General features: G+C 41.5%; 1 protein-coding gene across 2 annotated transcripts in view; it reads left to right on the forward strand.

Annotated features, from left to right (window-relative positions):
- Positions 1–3,541: 3,541 nt before the first annotated feature.
- The window catches only part of NFKB1 (nuclear factor kappa B subunit 1), a 66,205-nt gene continuing 51,532 nt past the window's right edge, over positions 3,542–18,214 (forward strand). For both annotated transcript variants that reach the window (XM_064148409.1, XM_064148410.1), the window contains exons 1-2: positions 3,542–3,622; positions 17,851–17,900. In XM_064148409.1, coding sequence (XP_064004479.1) covers positions 17,859–17,900 — 42 coding nt within the window. In that variant the 5' untranslated portion in view covers positions 3,542–3,622; positions 17,851–17,858. The remainder of the gene's footprint in view (positions 3,623–17,850; positions 17,901–18,214) is intronic.

Consider the following 18,214-nt stretch of genomic DNA (forward strand, 5'->3'; position numbering starts at 1 on the left):
AGTGGTGATTCAGCAGTCTTGGGTTAACAGCTGGACTTGATAATCTTAAAGGTCGCTTCAAACCAATTCTATGGTTATTGTAATCTAGGTCCTGCTCTAGGTGCAGTTCAAAGTAGCTGCCTGTGCATAGGCACTTTGGCTGTTCAGAGATTTTTTAAAGTGAAGTTCCTACTGTCTGCCTCCTTAGTGAGAACTGGAGTGTGTGCAAGGCCACTGCCGCCTACTGTCCGAGGCAGAGCAGTTTTTAAGTTAGAACCTCTGGATCATAAGGAAATAATGGATTAACCAGAAAGGTATCTGGATAGTATGGCCTGGCAGGCTGATGTAGACTGGCAGAGGAAAGCTGTAGAAGGAAGTATCTATTCTCAGTAGCTATTTCAGACTTTCCCTGATCTCTTCCTGTTTTAGTATCAAAGCTGCTACGTCAAAATGAATGAAAAGGTCCTTTCTCAATTCCAATAAATGCTGATGAAACAGGAAAAAAAAAACAACTAGGAAACTCTTAAGATTTTTTATTTTTCCTAATTTGGGCATACCAACTAAAGTGAAGAGCATTTATTTCAAAAGTATCTTCCAGTTTTACATGTTTATCTGCTTTCAGACATCCCTGGAGAAATAAAGCTTAATCTTCAGAAACAGCATAGTACTCCTGAGGAGAAACTCTGTTAGTCAGAGTAAAACATACTGAAGCCAAAGATTTCTAACCTTGCAAAGGGACCTGTGCTCCTAGACCAAACCTAGACTGGGCTGCCCAGGGAGGTGGTGGAGTCACCATCCCTGGGGGTGTTCAAGAAAAGACTGGATGAGGCACTTGGTGCCATGGTCTAGTTGACTGGCTAGGGCTGGATGCTAGGTTGGACTGGATGATCTTGGAGGCCTCTTCCAACCTGATTAATTCTATGATTCTATGATTCTAGACACAGCTCCTAGACTATATTTGTGTGTCAGGGAATTTAAAGGCACACATAAGGAGAAATTGCCTGGGAAAGCTTATACCTGAAAAGCTTTTTCTCCACAGCATCTCTCCAGCTATGACAGGCTGTAGCACAGCTAGAAACATTTCACAACGTCTCCATCAAGGCCACAATAGAAGCACTTGGGTTCAGCTTTAATTATCTGCTCTGTATTTGTGAGGTGCTGTTGTCCAGGTACTGAAATAATTTGATAGTAATAGGGCAAACCTGTGTTATCCAGGAAAGAGGCACCGCTTTGTCACTGCAAACCACTCACACCTAAGTCAACATTATCTGATTTCCCTGGTGATTTGAAACAGGATTAGAGAAATAAATGCTCATTTGGCTCTTTAGAAGCCAGCTCTTTAATTTCTCTGGAGTGCCTTATGAAGATAGTTTTACAACACCATGGGTTTACTGCCTGGCACCACTGTGGATTTCAGCAGAAATAGCATTTCTGTCAAGGTGTTAAAAGAAAGACTAATTTGTGCTTCATATGTAATTGCAAACCCAGTTTTCCTTTAAAACCTAGATGTTTGTGAAAGCTGATTAAGGTTTCACAAGGAAAGCTAAGCCTCAGTACTTGATAATGTGTCCTTCTGGAACAAATAGACCAGGTAATTCTCCTTGAGTTTTGGAACTTTTCCATTTTGTCTAATTTCCTGGTACTTGTTCATACAGGTGCTGCCCTGTGAGCATGCCTTTGACTAGCTGTGACATGGCATCTTTCCTTTCAAATGAACCCTATTTTGAAACTTCTTGTGCTTTTAAATCCACCTAAACTTCCTTCTTAAAGGACTTTGGGGCCTGATTTTCTTCCCACTTGCCCCACTTCAGTGCACATGCTCTACAAAGGAGCTGAGGTCTTGGGTGTTCAGAAAGCATCTCCATTTTCACTTGGAAATGCTGAGTCATACTCAGTTTCCAATTTGGACTGGGAAGAGAAGCAGGGGAGGAGAAATACATTTCTAAAGCTGAGTGACACTCCAAATAAAGGAAATTACTGTCTCCTCATACATATGTATGTGTGACCTGTATGAGATTTCAGTTCTCCTATTGAGACAAAGAAAATCCTTTGCATTTGCAAGCTCTCTCTCATAGTCTCAGCACTGATTTTAAATGACACTGTTCCAAGCCAGAGATGGGGCACAAAGCCTAACATCTGAATCTACACTCTTTCCAGGAGTGAATCAGCTACCATCTGGATAGACTGCAAGTGTTCAGCAGCAGTCTCTCTCTCTGACACGACTGGACTAAAAATAAGCTGTAATAGGTCTCTGTTAAAAACACCTCTTTCCTCTTGTTCCAATCAACAGGTGGCTTATCACAGGATGTTAGGGGCTGGAAGGGACCCAAGATCATCCAGTCCAACCCCCTTGCCAGAGCAGGATTTAACTTTAATTCTTTTGAATCCACTTTTGCCATTCCTTGCTTCAATACAATAAATCATCTTTGCATCATTTATTTATAGACTTCTACTTTTAATCCTTCTTACAAATTTTGACTTTTGCTAGTCTCATTCAGCTCTGGGATAACGAGTGCAGCTTTAGCATAACTAAGTCCCCCACAGGTGCTTTTTCAGGTGCACTGCTTCTTTTCTGGGCTAAGGCACATCAGGTGAGCCATGCTGGCTGCTCATTAGAGACCTCTCTTAGCAAACCAGATGTTTTAAGACTCAGCGTGCAGCTGTTTGAACTTCAATGTTTCACATAATGCATGTGTGAATTAAGTGCGGCACTAGCTGGCTTTTTTCATCTGGTTTTCTACATCTGGAACTACAGACTTGGCCTTCAGGACTAATACCAGCATTTGGTTGGCACTATTTAACCTGGGAGTCTGCTCTGGCAGAAGCTAAGTCCACTTGAAACTGGCGCTGCATAGCCCCTATCGCTGCTCCGCACTGTTTTGGGCCACAGGTGGTAGTCAGTCGATAAAAAGCCTGTGAAAGCCAGCCTAGAGCCAGCTGCTGCGGTGCCCTGTTTCCCTTCCCTGCAAAGCTTTCTAGGGGCTCAACCAACAAGCGACACTTGGCTGCCACAAGTCGGGTCCGATTGCACAGAAGTGGCGAGAACGTCGCAGCGGACAAGGACGGGACCGTTCCTGTGGCGGTTGTATTTCCCCTCAGACAAAACGGCTTCCTGCGGGCGGGAGCGCCTGTCCCTCGGAGAGAGATTCCGTCGCCAGCGGGGTGGGTGGCAGTCAGTTCCTGGGCTTCGCGCTGCCTTGCGCGCTCCGCTGTAGTCTCTCCTCGGCCACCTGGGGTGGGCTTGTCCTTAGCCATGGTGCGGCTGGTGGCCGCCGGTGCTCGGAGCTGTACCACCCCCTTCTTCCCGCTCGCTCCGTGCACCCCGCGGCCGCTTCTGCAGCCGAAGCGTCAGCGGGAATTTCCAGCCAGGAAGTGCGGAGGGCCGGAGGGCAGGGGCGGGCGGGGGCGGAGGCTGCGCAGGAGGCGGCCGTACAGGCCGGTGCCTCTCGGCTGCCCTCGCCAGCGGCCCGCGGGGGAGCGGCAGGAGGGAAAGTCCGCGCGAAGCCAGGGCGCGGGCGGCGCCGGCGGCGTCACGCCGGTACATGGCGCGGCGCTGAGGGACGTGCGGCAGGGACCTGGCAGCGGCAGACGACGACAAGGAGGACAACAACGAGGAGGCGCTGCCAACCGTGCCGTGCCCCAGGTAAGCCCCTGACCCGCCGCTCGCTGCCCTTTTTCTTCCCTGCTCTCGCTGCCTGTTTGCCTCTGGACGTTTCCTACGTCCCGCACCGCTGCCGTCCCATGTGAGGCGATACCGGGGCTTGAGCGGGAAACTGGGGCTGAGCTGGGCCTGGCCGGGCCGGGGGGGGAACCGCAGTAGAGAGTGCGGCGGCCCTCGCGGGGCAGGTTTGCTGACGGGACGCTTGTCCCCTGGGCCAGCCCCACGCGTCTGTGACCTCGGCCCGGGCGTCACCTTCCTGCCGAAACTCCAGCGTCGGTTGTTGTAAGGTTTGTCTGCGCTCGCCGGGTCGGCTGCAGCGAGCGAGGGGAGAAGGCGAGCGACCGGTGCGGTGTGGCGGGACGCGGGGGCCACGGGCCGTGTCGGTGCCGGCCTTGCCGGCAGGGGTAACGCAAGGCGGCGGGAGCTCCCTTCTCCCCGCTGCCGAGTGTCTGAAAAGGGCGATTGCCAGCTCGTTGTTTATTTAGCTGGTACGGGCTTGGAAAAGCGCACTCCTACCGCGCGAAACGCCGCACACTTCGGTAGTTTCTGTGGGGTTTAAGCAAGCTTCTCCGCCGATGGAGTCTAGGGACCTGTCTAGCTAGGACGGGGTGTCAATGAAGGACCGTCAAGCGAAGTGAGGAAAAAAGCCCTCTTGGTAGCCCAGCCTCTGCCGGCTGCGTAGTGGGTGCTTGTAGCAAAGGAGGTGCTGCTTTGTACGCTTCTGGTTTCAAAGGTGAAAATGTGGTTAGGCTGGAAGGTTGCCGGATGGGCTGGGAAAGACAAGCAGTTAGCCTGCAAATAGAAGTTTGCTGCTGGCAGCTTGCGGCGTCCTTGTCTTCAGTGGGGCTTGTCAGGTGGCACCAATGGGGTAACTAAAGGCTGCTTTCGCAGATAGCAAGTAGCAGGTTTTCTAAAGGCAGTTTAGTAGTAAGTGATGAAACGGAAGAGGTCTCGCATTAACAAGGAGTGTTACTAGACTGATTGTTTAGGCACATTTGGTCTTAAAACATTCAGCTTTTCAACATCACTCCTTTTTAACCTGTTGACACGTCTTTGGTAGCTTTGATAAAGAAGCAATGTGGACTTCTGTATGCAAAGATGAAACGGAGTTTTTGTTTCTGAACTGTAATGTAGATGAGCTTTGTGTTGCTTGGCCATTATCATAATGCAATGTCCTGCTCTGTAATTTCATTCAAATGAGTAAATACCAGTGCTTGTGAGCATTTGCAGAGTAAGGCTTTGTCGGCAAGGGTTCATCTGTTGCGTTTCAGCTTCCTGTTTTGAAATGCACAAAAGAATAACATTTTAAAGGAAATAGGGATTTGTATATATTTTTAATTATTTTAAAGTGCTGGTCATATATGACGTGCTTTGCACTTAAGAAGTCCTCTTTTCTTTGTGAGCAGAATAAAGGAAGTTCAGTACCGAGAATGTGGACTCTCTGCCATATTACCTTGTGCCTCTGCCGTATCACAGCCTTGTGAAGTGCTACACAGCCGCTGTCATAGAACAGAGTTACAGATCTAGCACTGTAGTTCTATTGACATCCAGAGTCTCTGTGCTATGTACTGTGAAGTATAAACTTTGGAAACAGTCAGAGCGTTTTGCGTATTTTAGAAGAGAACGCAGGAAATTGCTGTTACAGGAAAAGATTAGGCAGGACGTCATTCTAAGACGTCACCCTCTGTAGTGTTTTGTAAACTGCAGAAATGACTACAGCTTAATTGAGAAAATGAAAGAGGAAAAAAAACAGTCTAACTCTACAGAGACAGACCTTTGTTCTATAAACTTCCCTGGCTCAAGAGTTTAGCTGACAGTTACACTGGAATATTATTGTCAGGATCTGCCACAGTTTGTGGAGATTTGCAGCCCTAAGGTTCTTTGAATAGCACAAGATCTATTAATAATTTAATATTAAATATTAAACAGAAGGAGAGAAGCCTTTTTCTTCCTACCCTTTGTCCCCTTTTTAAAGAAAGAGATGTCAGTCAGTGGTAGAATCTGCTAAAAATCCAAGTGCTTTCTCAGAAGTAATGAATACACTTCGAGGCTGAGGGAGCTGGGATTGGTTAGCCTGGAGAAGAGGAGGCTCAGGGGTGACCTTATTGCTGTCTACAACTACCTGAGGGGTGGTTGTGGCCAGGAGGAGGTTGCTCTCTTCTCTCAGGTGGCCAGCACCAGAACGAGAGGACACAGCCTCAGGCTGCTCCAGGGGAAATTTAGGCTCGAGGAGAGGAGAAAGTTCTTCCCTGAGAGAGTCATTGGACACTGGAATGGGCTGCCCGGGGAGGTGGTGGAGTCGCCGTCCCTGGAGCTGTTCAAGGCAAGGTTGGACGTGGCACTTGGTGCCATGGTCTAGCCTTGAGCTCTGTGGTAAAGGGTTGGACTTGATGATCTGTGAGGTCTCTTCCAACCCTGATGATACTGTGAGATACTTCGAGGAGAATTAAGGTTGTAAAGCAGAATGGTTTTGGATCACTTCATGTCGTGTAGTTTTTGATAGTAATGTTGCAGCGGATAAACTTCATACCTGCATTCACTTAGTTCAGTCAGCACCCTGGTAATATTTTTATGATGTGTATTTTGAAATCAGGAAAATTTGTTGGAGAAAAAGAGCCTGCAGGGAGAGACACTAAGGAAATTTTGGGAGAGAGCAAGAGGATGGAAAGCAAAGCAAAGTTTGATTGAAAAAAGCAATTGAATTGTTTCTCTGTTACTATGTGTTTGACTTTTAAAATCAATTTTAATAATATTGACATGCCACATGTTAATATTTAATAATATTAACACTGCCACTCCAATGCACTTTTTTTGCATTGGAGTGGCATGATGTGAGCTCAGTAATGGATACCTGCAAACAAATCTCACTGTGGCAGATTTGCTAGTCATAATTTTTTTGGTGGTGGTGCTGTTGTTTGGGTTTTTGTTTGAGGGTTTTTTTTTGTTGCTGTTAATTTGTTCTTTTTGTGATTTTGTGTGTGTGTATGGGTTTGGGGGTTTGGGGTTGATTTGTTTGTTTTTTAGTTTTCATGAAAACAATACTCTTTCTTCTTCACCTTTTTCCAGAATCTTTCCAGGACACTGTCTCATGAATAAGTGCAAACTCCTGAAATAAGTACAGTTAGGAGTTCATTTTACTGTGCTTTATAATTGGTGGGTCTGGAAGGACAGGAACCAAGCTTGAAGGCATAGAAGTCTTTATTATCAAGGATGCTCAATGCTGGCTAGGAAGTTCAAGTTTCTCTCACTACTTCAATGCATGCAAAGTTAATGTTTTGGAGTTGCAGAGATAGAATAGAAGGCCATGTGTTTTTTACCAACTCACATGTGCCTTTCTGATGTAGCTAGTGATGAGAAAATCCTACAGTCTTTGGAGAGTCTGGTTCTAATTGCTTCAAATGTACTTGTTAAAATCTCATCTTTTGGTGTTATAAATGTATACCAACTCTAAATTCAGAAGTATTAGTCTTAAAGGAAATCAGTACTTATTTCCCTAAACAGATAATGCAAACTCTTAATATATATACCTTTTTTTTTCAACCTGGTGGTAACTTTTCTTTGGTTTTTGGACGCAGAATAAGACAACTACTATAAAACAGAGGACAGACTTTTTCAGACAAGTAATGAAAAAGAAATTCTTGTTCTCTTTTAGTTCTGGCACAGGTATTTTAGAAGTGGAAGTTGTTATTTGATGTCTTTTAAATAAGCTGTGAACCCTTTATGAAGTTCTACAATGATAAGATCATAATTATGGTTATCATTAACTGTGCCCTTAAGTCAGCCAGGCACTAAGCTTGCATCTAATTTTGAGCATGAAAATAATTCAGTGAGTCTTCATCAGGGCTTCCTTTTAAACGCACATATTTTGCTGAAACACTGTTGACCATTTCAAAAGCAAGGCCTTAAAAGATTTTCCAAATTATTCTAGTCTTAAGCTGCAAATCCTTTGTTTAGGTGGAACTGACAAAGCGTGACCGAGGAGGAAGCTGCTATCGCTACTACCAGCTTTCCCCACCCTCCTTTCAACTTCTGTGCTATTTTGAAAAGCGGTGCCAGATAGGTGTTAGGTATTTTTTGGGTTTGTTTTTTTTTCCCTTTGTCTTCTTCGTTCCAAGTATAGAATTGGCTAAACTGAAATGCCTCTGTATTTCATTGCATCCTCCAAGCGAACTAGACTGATCAACTGATCAAGAGCAAAGTAGGTCTTGAGCTGTGTGGTGCTGGGGCTTGTTTGGGTTGTTTTGTTTCTTTTAAATATCATATTTCTATCTGTTTAAACATGGACAAACTTTACACAAGAATGAACTAAAGCCAAAGTGATCACATGTTGTTTGGATCTCATTAGTTTTGTCCAAGTGGGTTTTGTTGTGTGGTAGTTTATTGTAGAAAAATAAGCCTTAGTAACCAATTTGCAGCTGTAGATTTAAAACCTAGTCACTGTACTCAGTTCTGCCTTCTTGGTTCCATGTACTAGTGTTATTTATCTGACTGCTTCTGCCGTGTTACATTTTAAGTGGCTGTTGGAATCCAAAAGGACACTGAAAATCCCTTAGCTCACTTCTGTGATTGTAGTGGCAACAGCCCTAGCTATTTTCTGAGCCTTCTTCTGGCCCTGTTGTTCATGGAACGAGGGACAGTGTCTTCAGTAAGATGCCGGATCCTGCATGGTGATAGAGCAATAACCTTATGTGACCTGGACTTGTGAAATCTTGGGTTTGCTTGTAATTTGGCTTTTCAGAAATGCTTTCCTTCCCTTCCTAAAAAGTTTGTTGTTTAATATTGGCAATTCATTACACATAGGGCTCGCAAAATGGATATGCATGGCTTTCTAAGCTTGAAATTCTACTTTGTTGAACAAATTTGTAGGAACTAGAACTGTCTAAAGCACATTTGGCAATTCTTTTTAATCTTCAGGAAAAAAATAATAGTGTTTTAACATGATACTCAGGCTAAAGTAACGTTTCCACCCTAGGTGACTGAATTCAGTGTTGTTTTGCTGTGTTGAACCTGAGTAATTTTACATATCCTTAACATTGCATGTACACTAGAGTTTGTTTGCCATATACTTGAATGCTGTTACTTTGGTTTAAATAGCTTTGAATGTGTTTTAACAAAAACATTTTGACTTCATTCTAACAATAAACAGTTTATGGCATCTTAGTGTTTCCTCTTGTAATATTCATTCACTACTTTGACTTTTGGGAAAAGAATAAAAGAAAAAATCTATTTATGAAGATACTTAATCAGGTAGTCCAGTTATTCTTTGCTGAGTGAGTTTGCTCCTGTTATGAGTTTTTCTTCAAATGTGGCTGTTACCTGGTATAATAAATTTGCATCCAGATTTCCTACACGTAGCAATTCCAATTCAGAGCATTACACTTACAAAATAGCTTGTGATTGATTTAATTTCCTAAGTGCTTTGTAGTTTTTATAGTGTTGTGCAATCATACATCTGCTCATGGCTGAAAATATTTGAAAATTCTAACTTAAACAGTTGTGTTGGGTTTTTGTTGTCTGTTTTGTGTTGGGTTTTTCTTTGTTCGTTTGGGCTCTTTTAATTTTAAAAGTACACAACCAAAACTCTCAGGTCCCACCCAACAGGAAATAATAAGCAGACTTAATTAATAACAAGAGGAGACAATTTGTGTTGTTACACTAGAAAAACAAACAGTGTCGTTTGGGGTTATGTAGTGTTGGTGCAGCCGCAGCAGTCTAGGGATGAGAAATGTCTGCAGAGGAAAGTAGTATCCCTGATAAAAACACCTCTCTGCATAAACATTGTCTCACTTGTACACTGAGAAACTATACTCGGATCTTTATTCAGAGATTACAGGTCTTTGTAGTAGCTGAAGGAACATAATTTTTTTTTCCCATGTGCTGCTTTTCTAGACATTGAACATTATTGAGCTTTATACTGAGAATACAATTTTCTTAAAACAAGTCCATCATATTCTGAGATATTGAAGTCATGGATGGGAGAAGGAATTGTAGTAACAGTTCTGAAAATTTCCTTTAAGTGTTAATTTTTGAGCTTGATTCATTACTGGGTTAAAATTCCTTCAGAAATAAACCCTGAATAATTGATGGGGCTCCTTGTCAATTTAAGCAAGTTAGCAACTACATGGCTTTTTTAAATGCTTTTTCTTTTCCTGTTTATGCTAAAGAGATCTCTGCCAATAATGTGAGTGAAAGTATGCATGACGTTGCCTTGATGTTTTGGTTCTGTGTACTTTGCATGTTTCAAAATACTATAGCTGTTTATCACCTCTTATTCTGAATGATCCTAGGATTTGCTGTCTGCAGCACCTATTTTTCTTTTGCTCTTAAAAAAAAAAAAGCATATGTGTATGTACAGATTGCCTTTTCCCAGTTTTTTCCAAGTCTCCATCAAGAGAGTGTTCATCCAGATGATAAATATTTGGTCCAATCTTGACCTTTGCCTGGGGACTTCAGAAACAGTACAGTTTATTAAAATTGATGTAATCAAAATGAGTAGTTGAGTACAATGTAAATAAAATAACCATTAGTAAACCCTTTGCTGTGTTAAGATTTTGCTTATTTAGTATTTGGCAGGGGTGTGTATCTCTTTCCCCCTCCCTCTTAAGAAAAAAAACCTCTTCTGTAGCAGCTTCATTAATGACAGCAGCAATGGAGGTGCTGGTAGCTAACAGCTGTTAAGAATTTAATTCTGTAGACCTGCTTGAAGTAGATTTGGACAATGGGTGTTCAAAATGCCAGCAGCTGTTTGGAATCCTGCCTGTACAATACTCTTTTGGCCAAACTAAGACTTCTTTTTCTTAAATATCAATTTAATGAGAAATTGAAGTGGTTGGAAGGTCATGCACAGCTGACCTTCCAGGATTGCCCATGTAATTGCTATAGGTTCATGATCCAAGTTTTGTGTGTCCTCTGAAGCATCAGAAGACCTGAGCTTGTGTATATGTATCACCTGCTGTTTTTGTGCAGAGGTTGAAACCAGAAGTTCTCGGACTTCTTCCCCTCCCACCCTGTGCTTCTCTAAGAATATGTTCTATAACAAAGATTTTTACTCTGGAGCTGTGCTCCTGGTACTTTGGCTTATAAGGGAGATGGAGTACTGGATGAAGTTGAGAGAAGGTGGCCAAAGCTAAGGTGAAAGGGCCAGGCATTGAAAGGGATGTGCAGCATCTTGACTTGAAAAGCCCTTCAATTAAATGTCTCAGATAAGTATCTTTATTCTGTCAGAGCAGCCCACTCTGTCCTCTAGCCAAAATCTCAGCAGTTCTTGTCCTGCTTCCAGCCCTGACCTAGTAACTGACAGTATCTATTTCGCAATAGATTTCCCAGCATCTCCATTTGGGAAATGCTGATCTCTAAACCAATTGTCTCTATATGGATACAATTAATTTTTGCAAAGGATGGAAGGGTGAGCCTCAAGGATAGATAGTTGCCACCAAAACTAGTAAAGCAATACCAAGGAAAACATATTGTATAGACTGTAGAGTACAGCAGTTCCTGTTCCTACCTCAGTGTTTTACTGCTGCTACAGGATTTAAGCGAAGTTGATGCTGTTCCTAAAAGCATAACTCTCTGTTCTCATGTAGCAAAAATACATTTAAAACACGAATGTCTTTGCCCCTCTTTCATCCTTACACCTCTCTATTTTAATAAGCAAAATAAACAGGCTAAGAATATAATCACAGTGAATAAAACTACTTTCATTGTGTCCACAGAATCATAGAATCAGCCAGGTTGGAAGAGACCACCAAGATCAGCCAGTCCAACCTATCAGCCAGCCCTATCCAATCAACTAGACCATGGCACTGCATTAGTTAAGTAGCACAGCAGTCAACTGCTATTGGCACTCTGCACCAGTACTAACTTTATGACAAGGGCACATCCAATCAACCAGGCCATGGCACTAAGTGCCTCATCCAGTCTTTTCCTCAACACCTCCAGGGACGGTGCCTCCACCACCTCCCTGGGCAGCCCATTCCAATGCCAATCACTCTCTCTGGCAAGAACTTCCTCCTGACATCCAGCCTAAACTTCCCCCTGGCACAACTTGAGACTGTGTCCTCTTGTTCTGTTGCTGGTTGCCTGGGAGAAGAGACCTACCCCCACCCGGCTATAACCTCCCTTCAGGTAGTTGTAGCCAGCAATGAGGTCCCCCCTGAGCCTCCTCTTCTCCAGGCTAAACAACCCCAGCTCCCTCAGACTCTCCTCACAGGGTTTGTGTTCCAGGTGTGAAAGCCAAGTTTAAAAAGAAAAAACCTGCTCCACTAGAAAACCTACATGAAGAACTGTACTTTCAGTGTATCAGATGAAGTGTAGTAGTTGAACTTCTTATCTTGAAGCTTACTTTCTGAATCCCTGCCTTGAAAGATGAGAACAGGTTGATGTAAAATGTCTCATAAAGATAGAGATGCATGTTCTTCAATGTAAAAGCTTATTTAAACTATCAGACTAATTCCAGCTCACTCTGGGTGATAAAGATCATGATTCAATAATGTAGATATTGTCAGTGCGCCTTTTATAGCATATGCTTTGATTTCCATCCTGTTAAAGGGATCTGTGCTGTAAGTAAGCCTTCCATCAAATATTAAACTGTCCTGAATTCAGACTTCATAGTGAACTAATAAAAAAGAGCAGACAATTTTTCAAAAACATGACTTGATTCTCAGTGCTTTGAAACAATAACCCACAGATAATCTGATGCTAGTCTTTTACATTAATTTTCTTAGGCTATTATATGCATCTTGTCATGTCAGTTTGATGCTTTTATTTTGTTCACTTGGCTCAAAGTACAGAAAGAGACAAGTAACTGTTGGGGTTTTCCACTTGGCATCCCTCTCTTTTATGATGAGGTAGATCTTTGTGGGATAGAAAAGTTAGTGATACTGTTCATCCTTCATCTCTCCAAATTGATTGTTTTAAAAAAGCATTTAAAAATAAAAGAATGTAGATTAAAAGTAGAATCCTGCTTACCATATCTCTCTTTGAAGGTCTGGGAAAGGAAATATGTCCTGTTTCTTTTTTTCCTGTAGTCCTACATGAAATGTTCACTTCCATCAGTAAGCACACCGAAGCATTTAAAAACATGATGAAACAGATTTGTGGTACTGAAGATCAATTCTTTAGGGTTTTGAGAGTTTTTTTTGAGGAGTGGAGGTGACATTTTCCAACTCCTTAGGCTAGTATTCACATTATTTTATTTTCTGCATGATTTATTGGTGTGTATACTCTTCAGATTTTTAGTTAGGCCAGCGTGAGAATGAACCTAGGAAGAAAAGGATGGAAGTCATCTTTTTTTACAAGGCTTGCAGCTGCTGGATGAGATGTCTGTACGTGTTTTCAGAAGTCACTGAATTAGTAGTATCTGAATCAGACATTAAAACTTGATTCCATCTAGGTGACAGCATTTGTTTTGAGTTGTGCTTGTCTGTAGAAGGGTGATAGGAAGAAGTCCCATTGCCTGTTTGTAGGTATTGGCTTGGATACTGCTACCAAAGAGGAAAACTGTTTGCCTTATTTTTAAAATTCAGTCTGGCAAGTTGAAGAGGAACAAAAGAAATAAGGATCTGGATTCCAAAATAAATCAAGGACCAAAAAAAAAATGGTTAGAGAAACCTATCTTTGTTTTTGGAAGGTAGTTAGGTGCAGTGGATAGTAGAGAACAGCAGGACGGAGATCTGAAATCAAAGAACAAAGATAACAAGAAATGAGAATTCTTGTTCCAGGATGAGAGCATTCCTACGTTAATTATATTGCTTCCATTTTAAATGCCTGATTCTTTAGAAGCTTTGAGACAATTACTGAGAACACAATAAATGAACTCAAGTTCTCCCAGCTGTGTCTGCTTGTACCTGGTATTATTTGGTTATTAAGGAAGAGTAGTGTAGTAACTGCCATTCTGTTTGCTTGATTGGCTGGTGCAACCTCATCATCTTCCATATATGTGTATGTATTTATATCTTTCTAGATTCTTTCTTTTTCTTCTTTTTTTAACCTTTTTTTCACAGTGGCAACAGACACTGTGGAGAGAGAAAAGAATGCTGCATGCATACATGTAAGCACACATCAGCACGCTCGTAGTCCCTCAGTAGGCACAGCTGTGCTTAGCTGGATTTGATGTTTTCCCATTGTGCTATTAGCTAGAAGACATTCTTTCACTCACTTTTATATTTTCATGCTAAAAAATACCATAAGTTAAGATGCTTCATTTCCTGTGCCCCATTGAAGACTCCAGACATCTCCAGTGTGGAGGCTGTCGTGATTGATGGTGGCCTGCAGGTGTGTGGAGGAATTTTGTTGTTGTTGTTGTTGATGATGATGATGCAAGTTTACAGTACTGTTTGTGAGAATCAGAGGTTATGTGGGAAGCAGGCATGTATGGTAACACAAACTTCCATAAAACACTTAAGAATCCCAGTCATCTTCAAATGAGAGAAATGTGGCTTTGACATTACTTCTCTAAGGTGCATACAGCAACAAAAACAGCTTGGACAAAACCAGTATCTACCCCAAAATATGGCTCATGTAAGGAGGGAATAAGCAAAGCTACTGGTGGTAGATGCTAATCTTACCACAAAATGCATGTAGGAAAGGTGCTTAGAAGCTCAAGTAATAAGGGAAGAGGCCAATTAAAAGTAATACAATTAATGCTAGGGTCTATTTTCTTTCTGGTGTTTTAACCATGTTACTGATTCCTTGGTGTTGCCCCAGTTTTCTTGGAAGAAGAGGATGCTTAGGGATTTGTTAACTAAAATAATTACCAGGGAAACAGTTTCCCAGGTAGGGCTCCTGGAACGTTTTTGTCATTGGTTTGGCTTTGAAAGAGAACAAAATATAGTGAAACTGAGAGTGTTTTCAGTCTGGGTTAATTTTTGTCTAGGCTTTCAACAGGTAGTCAAGTGTCAGTTTACATACACAAAGGCGTATATTTGCACGTCTAAAGTATCATGTGCTTGTAGTGAACTGGCTTGTCGCTCCAGATAGAATACCTTTAACCTTTCCTCCAAACACTGCAGGTGACTGGAACACAAAAAGATCTCAAGTAAGAGACACCTGTACTGGTGTGAGAGAGATTATATTTAATACTTGGTTAGAAATTCATTAGTACAGGCCCACAGCAGCTAGTTGGTGTGTTGGTAAAATGAGCTTGCTGCTTCTGAATGTAACATTCATCTTTTATGACTGCTGGTTTAGTCTTGTGACATTGTTCATTGCATCAGCCAAAAAGCCAGAAATGACCAATTTGATCACATGAAATCAGAGGACCAATTGAGACATAAGTAAGTTTTATTTCTGCATGGATTCTAATTTTTCTATGAAAGTACTTTGCATTTAGAGTTCTCAGTAATTCTGCCTCTGTGCTATTTTTCCAGTTGGTTGAAGTCATAGATTGTAGAGCTGTAAGTGTGACCAAGACACATAGCAGGTTTGAAAATGCACTTCTTCCACGGAATTCTGCTGGAGCAAGGATGATCTGAGAAACTGAATTGAGTTGGGCATGCTGCTGAACTTGAGCTTAGAGAAAAAGTTGTGAGGTGCTTTGTTTGGAAGTTTTGCAAAGCAAACAGGCAGGTGGGCAGATGGTATTCAGTGTCTTTTTTGTTCTGAACAAAGGTGAACTTTGTTCACAAGATTTGACCAGATGTTCTCCCTTGCAGTTCCTGTCATTCTGTGATTTACCATATTAGCTGGGTACTTTGGGAGTTTTGGAACACAGTTTTGTATATGGTTCATGAAATAATAAGTGACTAAATACGAAAGATCTGAAAACAAGACTCTTTTCTGAGCAGTTTTCTTTCTGTTTATGCAGAAGAAATCTGGCATTTTGCACTCCCAGTTATCTAATTGATGTGCATCAGCAGGGTGGGTATATTTTCTGACACTTGCTAAAAAATGTTGGCTGTTGAGATCTTTAGATCCTTTGCTGTGGTATTTCACCTTTTAGCTGGGAAGTGTTTGCCAAAGTCTGAATTACAGTGATTTAGTGATTTCAGTAACTTGTCAGTTGGTGATGAGGCTTGTATTCTTTCCATGGAATGGAATGTCAAACAGAAACAACCTAGTGAAGTTTATTACATGCTGAAGGTTTTGTTATGCCTCATATGTTGACATTTTCCCCCATAAAGATTATTAATAACATTATTGTTGAAAATAATGCTTTGCAAAATGTGCCTGTGAGATAATGTCGTTGATGCTCTTTATGTTGCTGACATTCTGATATATTAGGTAATGAAGTATGGGTGACTATGGCTACTTGTCACATCTGTAACTCAATTTTGGCCCAAATGCTATGACCAGATATTTGATATTTGCTTAAATATTACAAATAAATATTATCCAGTAATTTTTTCTCTCTAAAATGTAATTACAAACAGGTGACTACTTCCATTTTCTACTTTAAAAATACTTTTATCTTCATGGACCTCTTTGTGCTGATTTGAAACTAGCTAGAAGGTTTTGGTAAGAAGGATTAGATCACAGGCTGTGAAAGGCAAACAGGATGATGTCTACTTCACTCAGAGGCTTGCTGAGAGATATAAAAATAAGAATCAAAACGTAGATAAGCTGCACTTCTTGGGGCTTTGACTGAGCTTCATTTCTCTTTCTCTACCCTCTCTGCTGTCTCTCTGATTAATCCACTTTGCTTCCTAACTTCCTAACCCCCTGTCCAAACCTTCATTCTTCCTTGGGACTAGGGTAAGGTTAGAGGGGTGGGAGAAGGTGAAAGGGTGGTTGGGAGCCCCTCCTGGGGACTCAGGTTTCTGAGAGGGGAGTTGTGTTTCTGTATTACCTATTACCTTGTATATATCTGTATATAACTGTACATGCTGTAAATATCTGCCTGTATACTGAGCTAAGCTGTAAATATAAGCTTCATTCAAATTTCCAGAGCCAGCTGAGTCTAGTCTGGGTGATTTCCAAAGTGTGGGGGGCAGGGAACACCCAAACCATCACTCTATTTTTCTTGGAAATCATCTGTGTCTGAAGTGTCTCATTCCACCGTTGTAAATTTCTTTCATTTTTCTGTCTGTCTGGGATGAATGGCTATTATATTGTCTTTGGAGCTTGTTAGCAAGATGAGCTGAGCCTCCATCAAAGTGAAGTACCTGAGTACTTCCAATTTTTAACTCTTCCAGTTTTGGTTTTGATATTTGCCTTCCGCGTTCCTGTAGAAGCTACACAGTGACTCAGTTTTTCTTTACTGGTTTACTGGTTGCTTGTCACTCTCTTTCATAGGGTGGTAGGTTTTCACAAGTCACTTTGCTTTGCTGGGAAACAGGGCTCATCTTTATTGTGGTGGCATATGAGGGCCAGTGACATGTTTCTATCTATTTTTAGTTATTAACCATATTTAAAAGGTCTGCTCGCATGCAGACATAAGTCTCTTGAAATAGTTCCTATGGTTATTTTCCTTTGGAGTTATGTTCCCTTGGAGAGCCTTTTTTCAGTAAGATCAACTCAAATGAAATTGCAGTGTTGTCAGTCACATCTAGATGAAAGGAAATAACACTAGAGTTTTTATAACAGACCTAAGAAATTCCTAAGAAAATTTCCAGGCTCTGCTACTGGCTCCAGTAAAACTAAGCCAGGATAAACTTCCCTGTTCTTGAACATGACAGGTAGACATGTGAGAGAGAATTAGGTATGTTATGCATCCATAACTGTGGTTATCGGCAATGAGTCGCTGTGGGTAGCAAGCGTTTGTGGACCTCTGGAAGTAAAGTTGACTAGAACTACTCAATGTTTGATTCTTGGTTTTGTGTAAATAAAATATGGCATGTTCCTGCTTGGAGATCTCTCTCTGGCATTTAGCAATACTTACAAAAAAGCCAGTAGGGTTCATTCATGAATGCTGAGAAGTCTTTTTATTGTGTAAAAATGAAGGGGTTTCTGCGTGCAAAACTTGGATAATTGTTTTGCCTAAACTCTAGCAGCAGAACAGTCAGAAGAAAGGCAGGAACAAATTGATTGCTGGTTTTAATAAATTATCAAGACTTCAACTGTAATTTTTAGTTGCCTGGGAGAAATGGAAACAAATCTTAGCTGTCCTTGGAAATACTAAGGGACCTTGAAAATGTTTTAAAAAGCATTATTACAAGTAAAATAAGAAGAGTCTAAGATGGGTTTGTAACTAATGCTTTTCTTAAGTTTTCATTTGCTATACATTGAGAAGGAAAAAAAAAGGAGGGAGTTCTGATCATGTGTTTGTTTTTCAGGACTTAAAATGGCAGAAGACTCCTATATTATGGGAGTGCATGATCCCCAAGTAAGTAGATTTCTGTATTTTCACTATCCCAATATTCTCTCCTAGTTCTCTGTTTAGATTTCCTCTCATTTCAGAGGCTTCACAATATGGAGATATAAAAGCATTCTAGCTATGTGCAGAAGTCGGGTTTAGGGAAATCTGGGGGGTTCTTTTTTCTCTAAGGTGTTTTTGATGTGATCTGCAAAGTGCCCTGCCACTGGCGAAGTGACAGAGAAGAGGCCAAAGATGGGCCTGCCAAAAGAGACAGTTGAAAAAATACTTACTATTATGCCATCTGCCTCTGATCCTTGTTCCAAATGTCTTCTGTGGTGGAC

The sequence above is a fragment of the Pogoniulus pusillus genome, chromosome 9 (assembly GCF_015220805.1).
Source record: "Pogoniulus pusillus isolate bPogPus1 chromosome 9, bPogPus1.pri, whole genome shotgun sequence".
NCBI lineage: Eukaryota > Metazoa > Chordata > Aves > Piciformes > Lybiidae > Pogoniulus > Pogoniulus pusillus.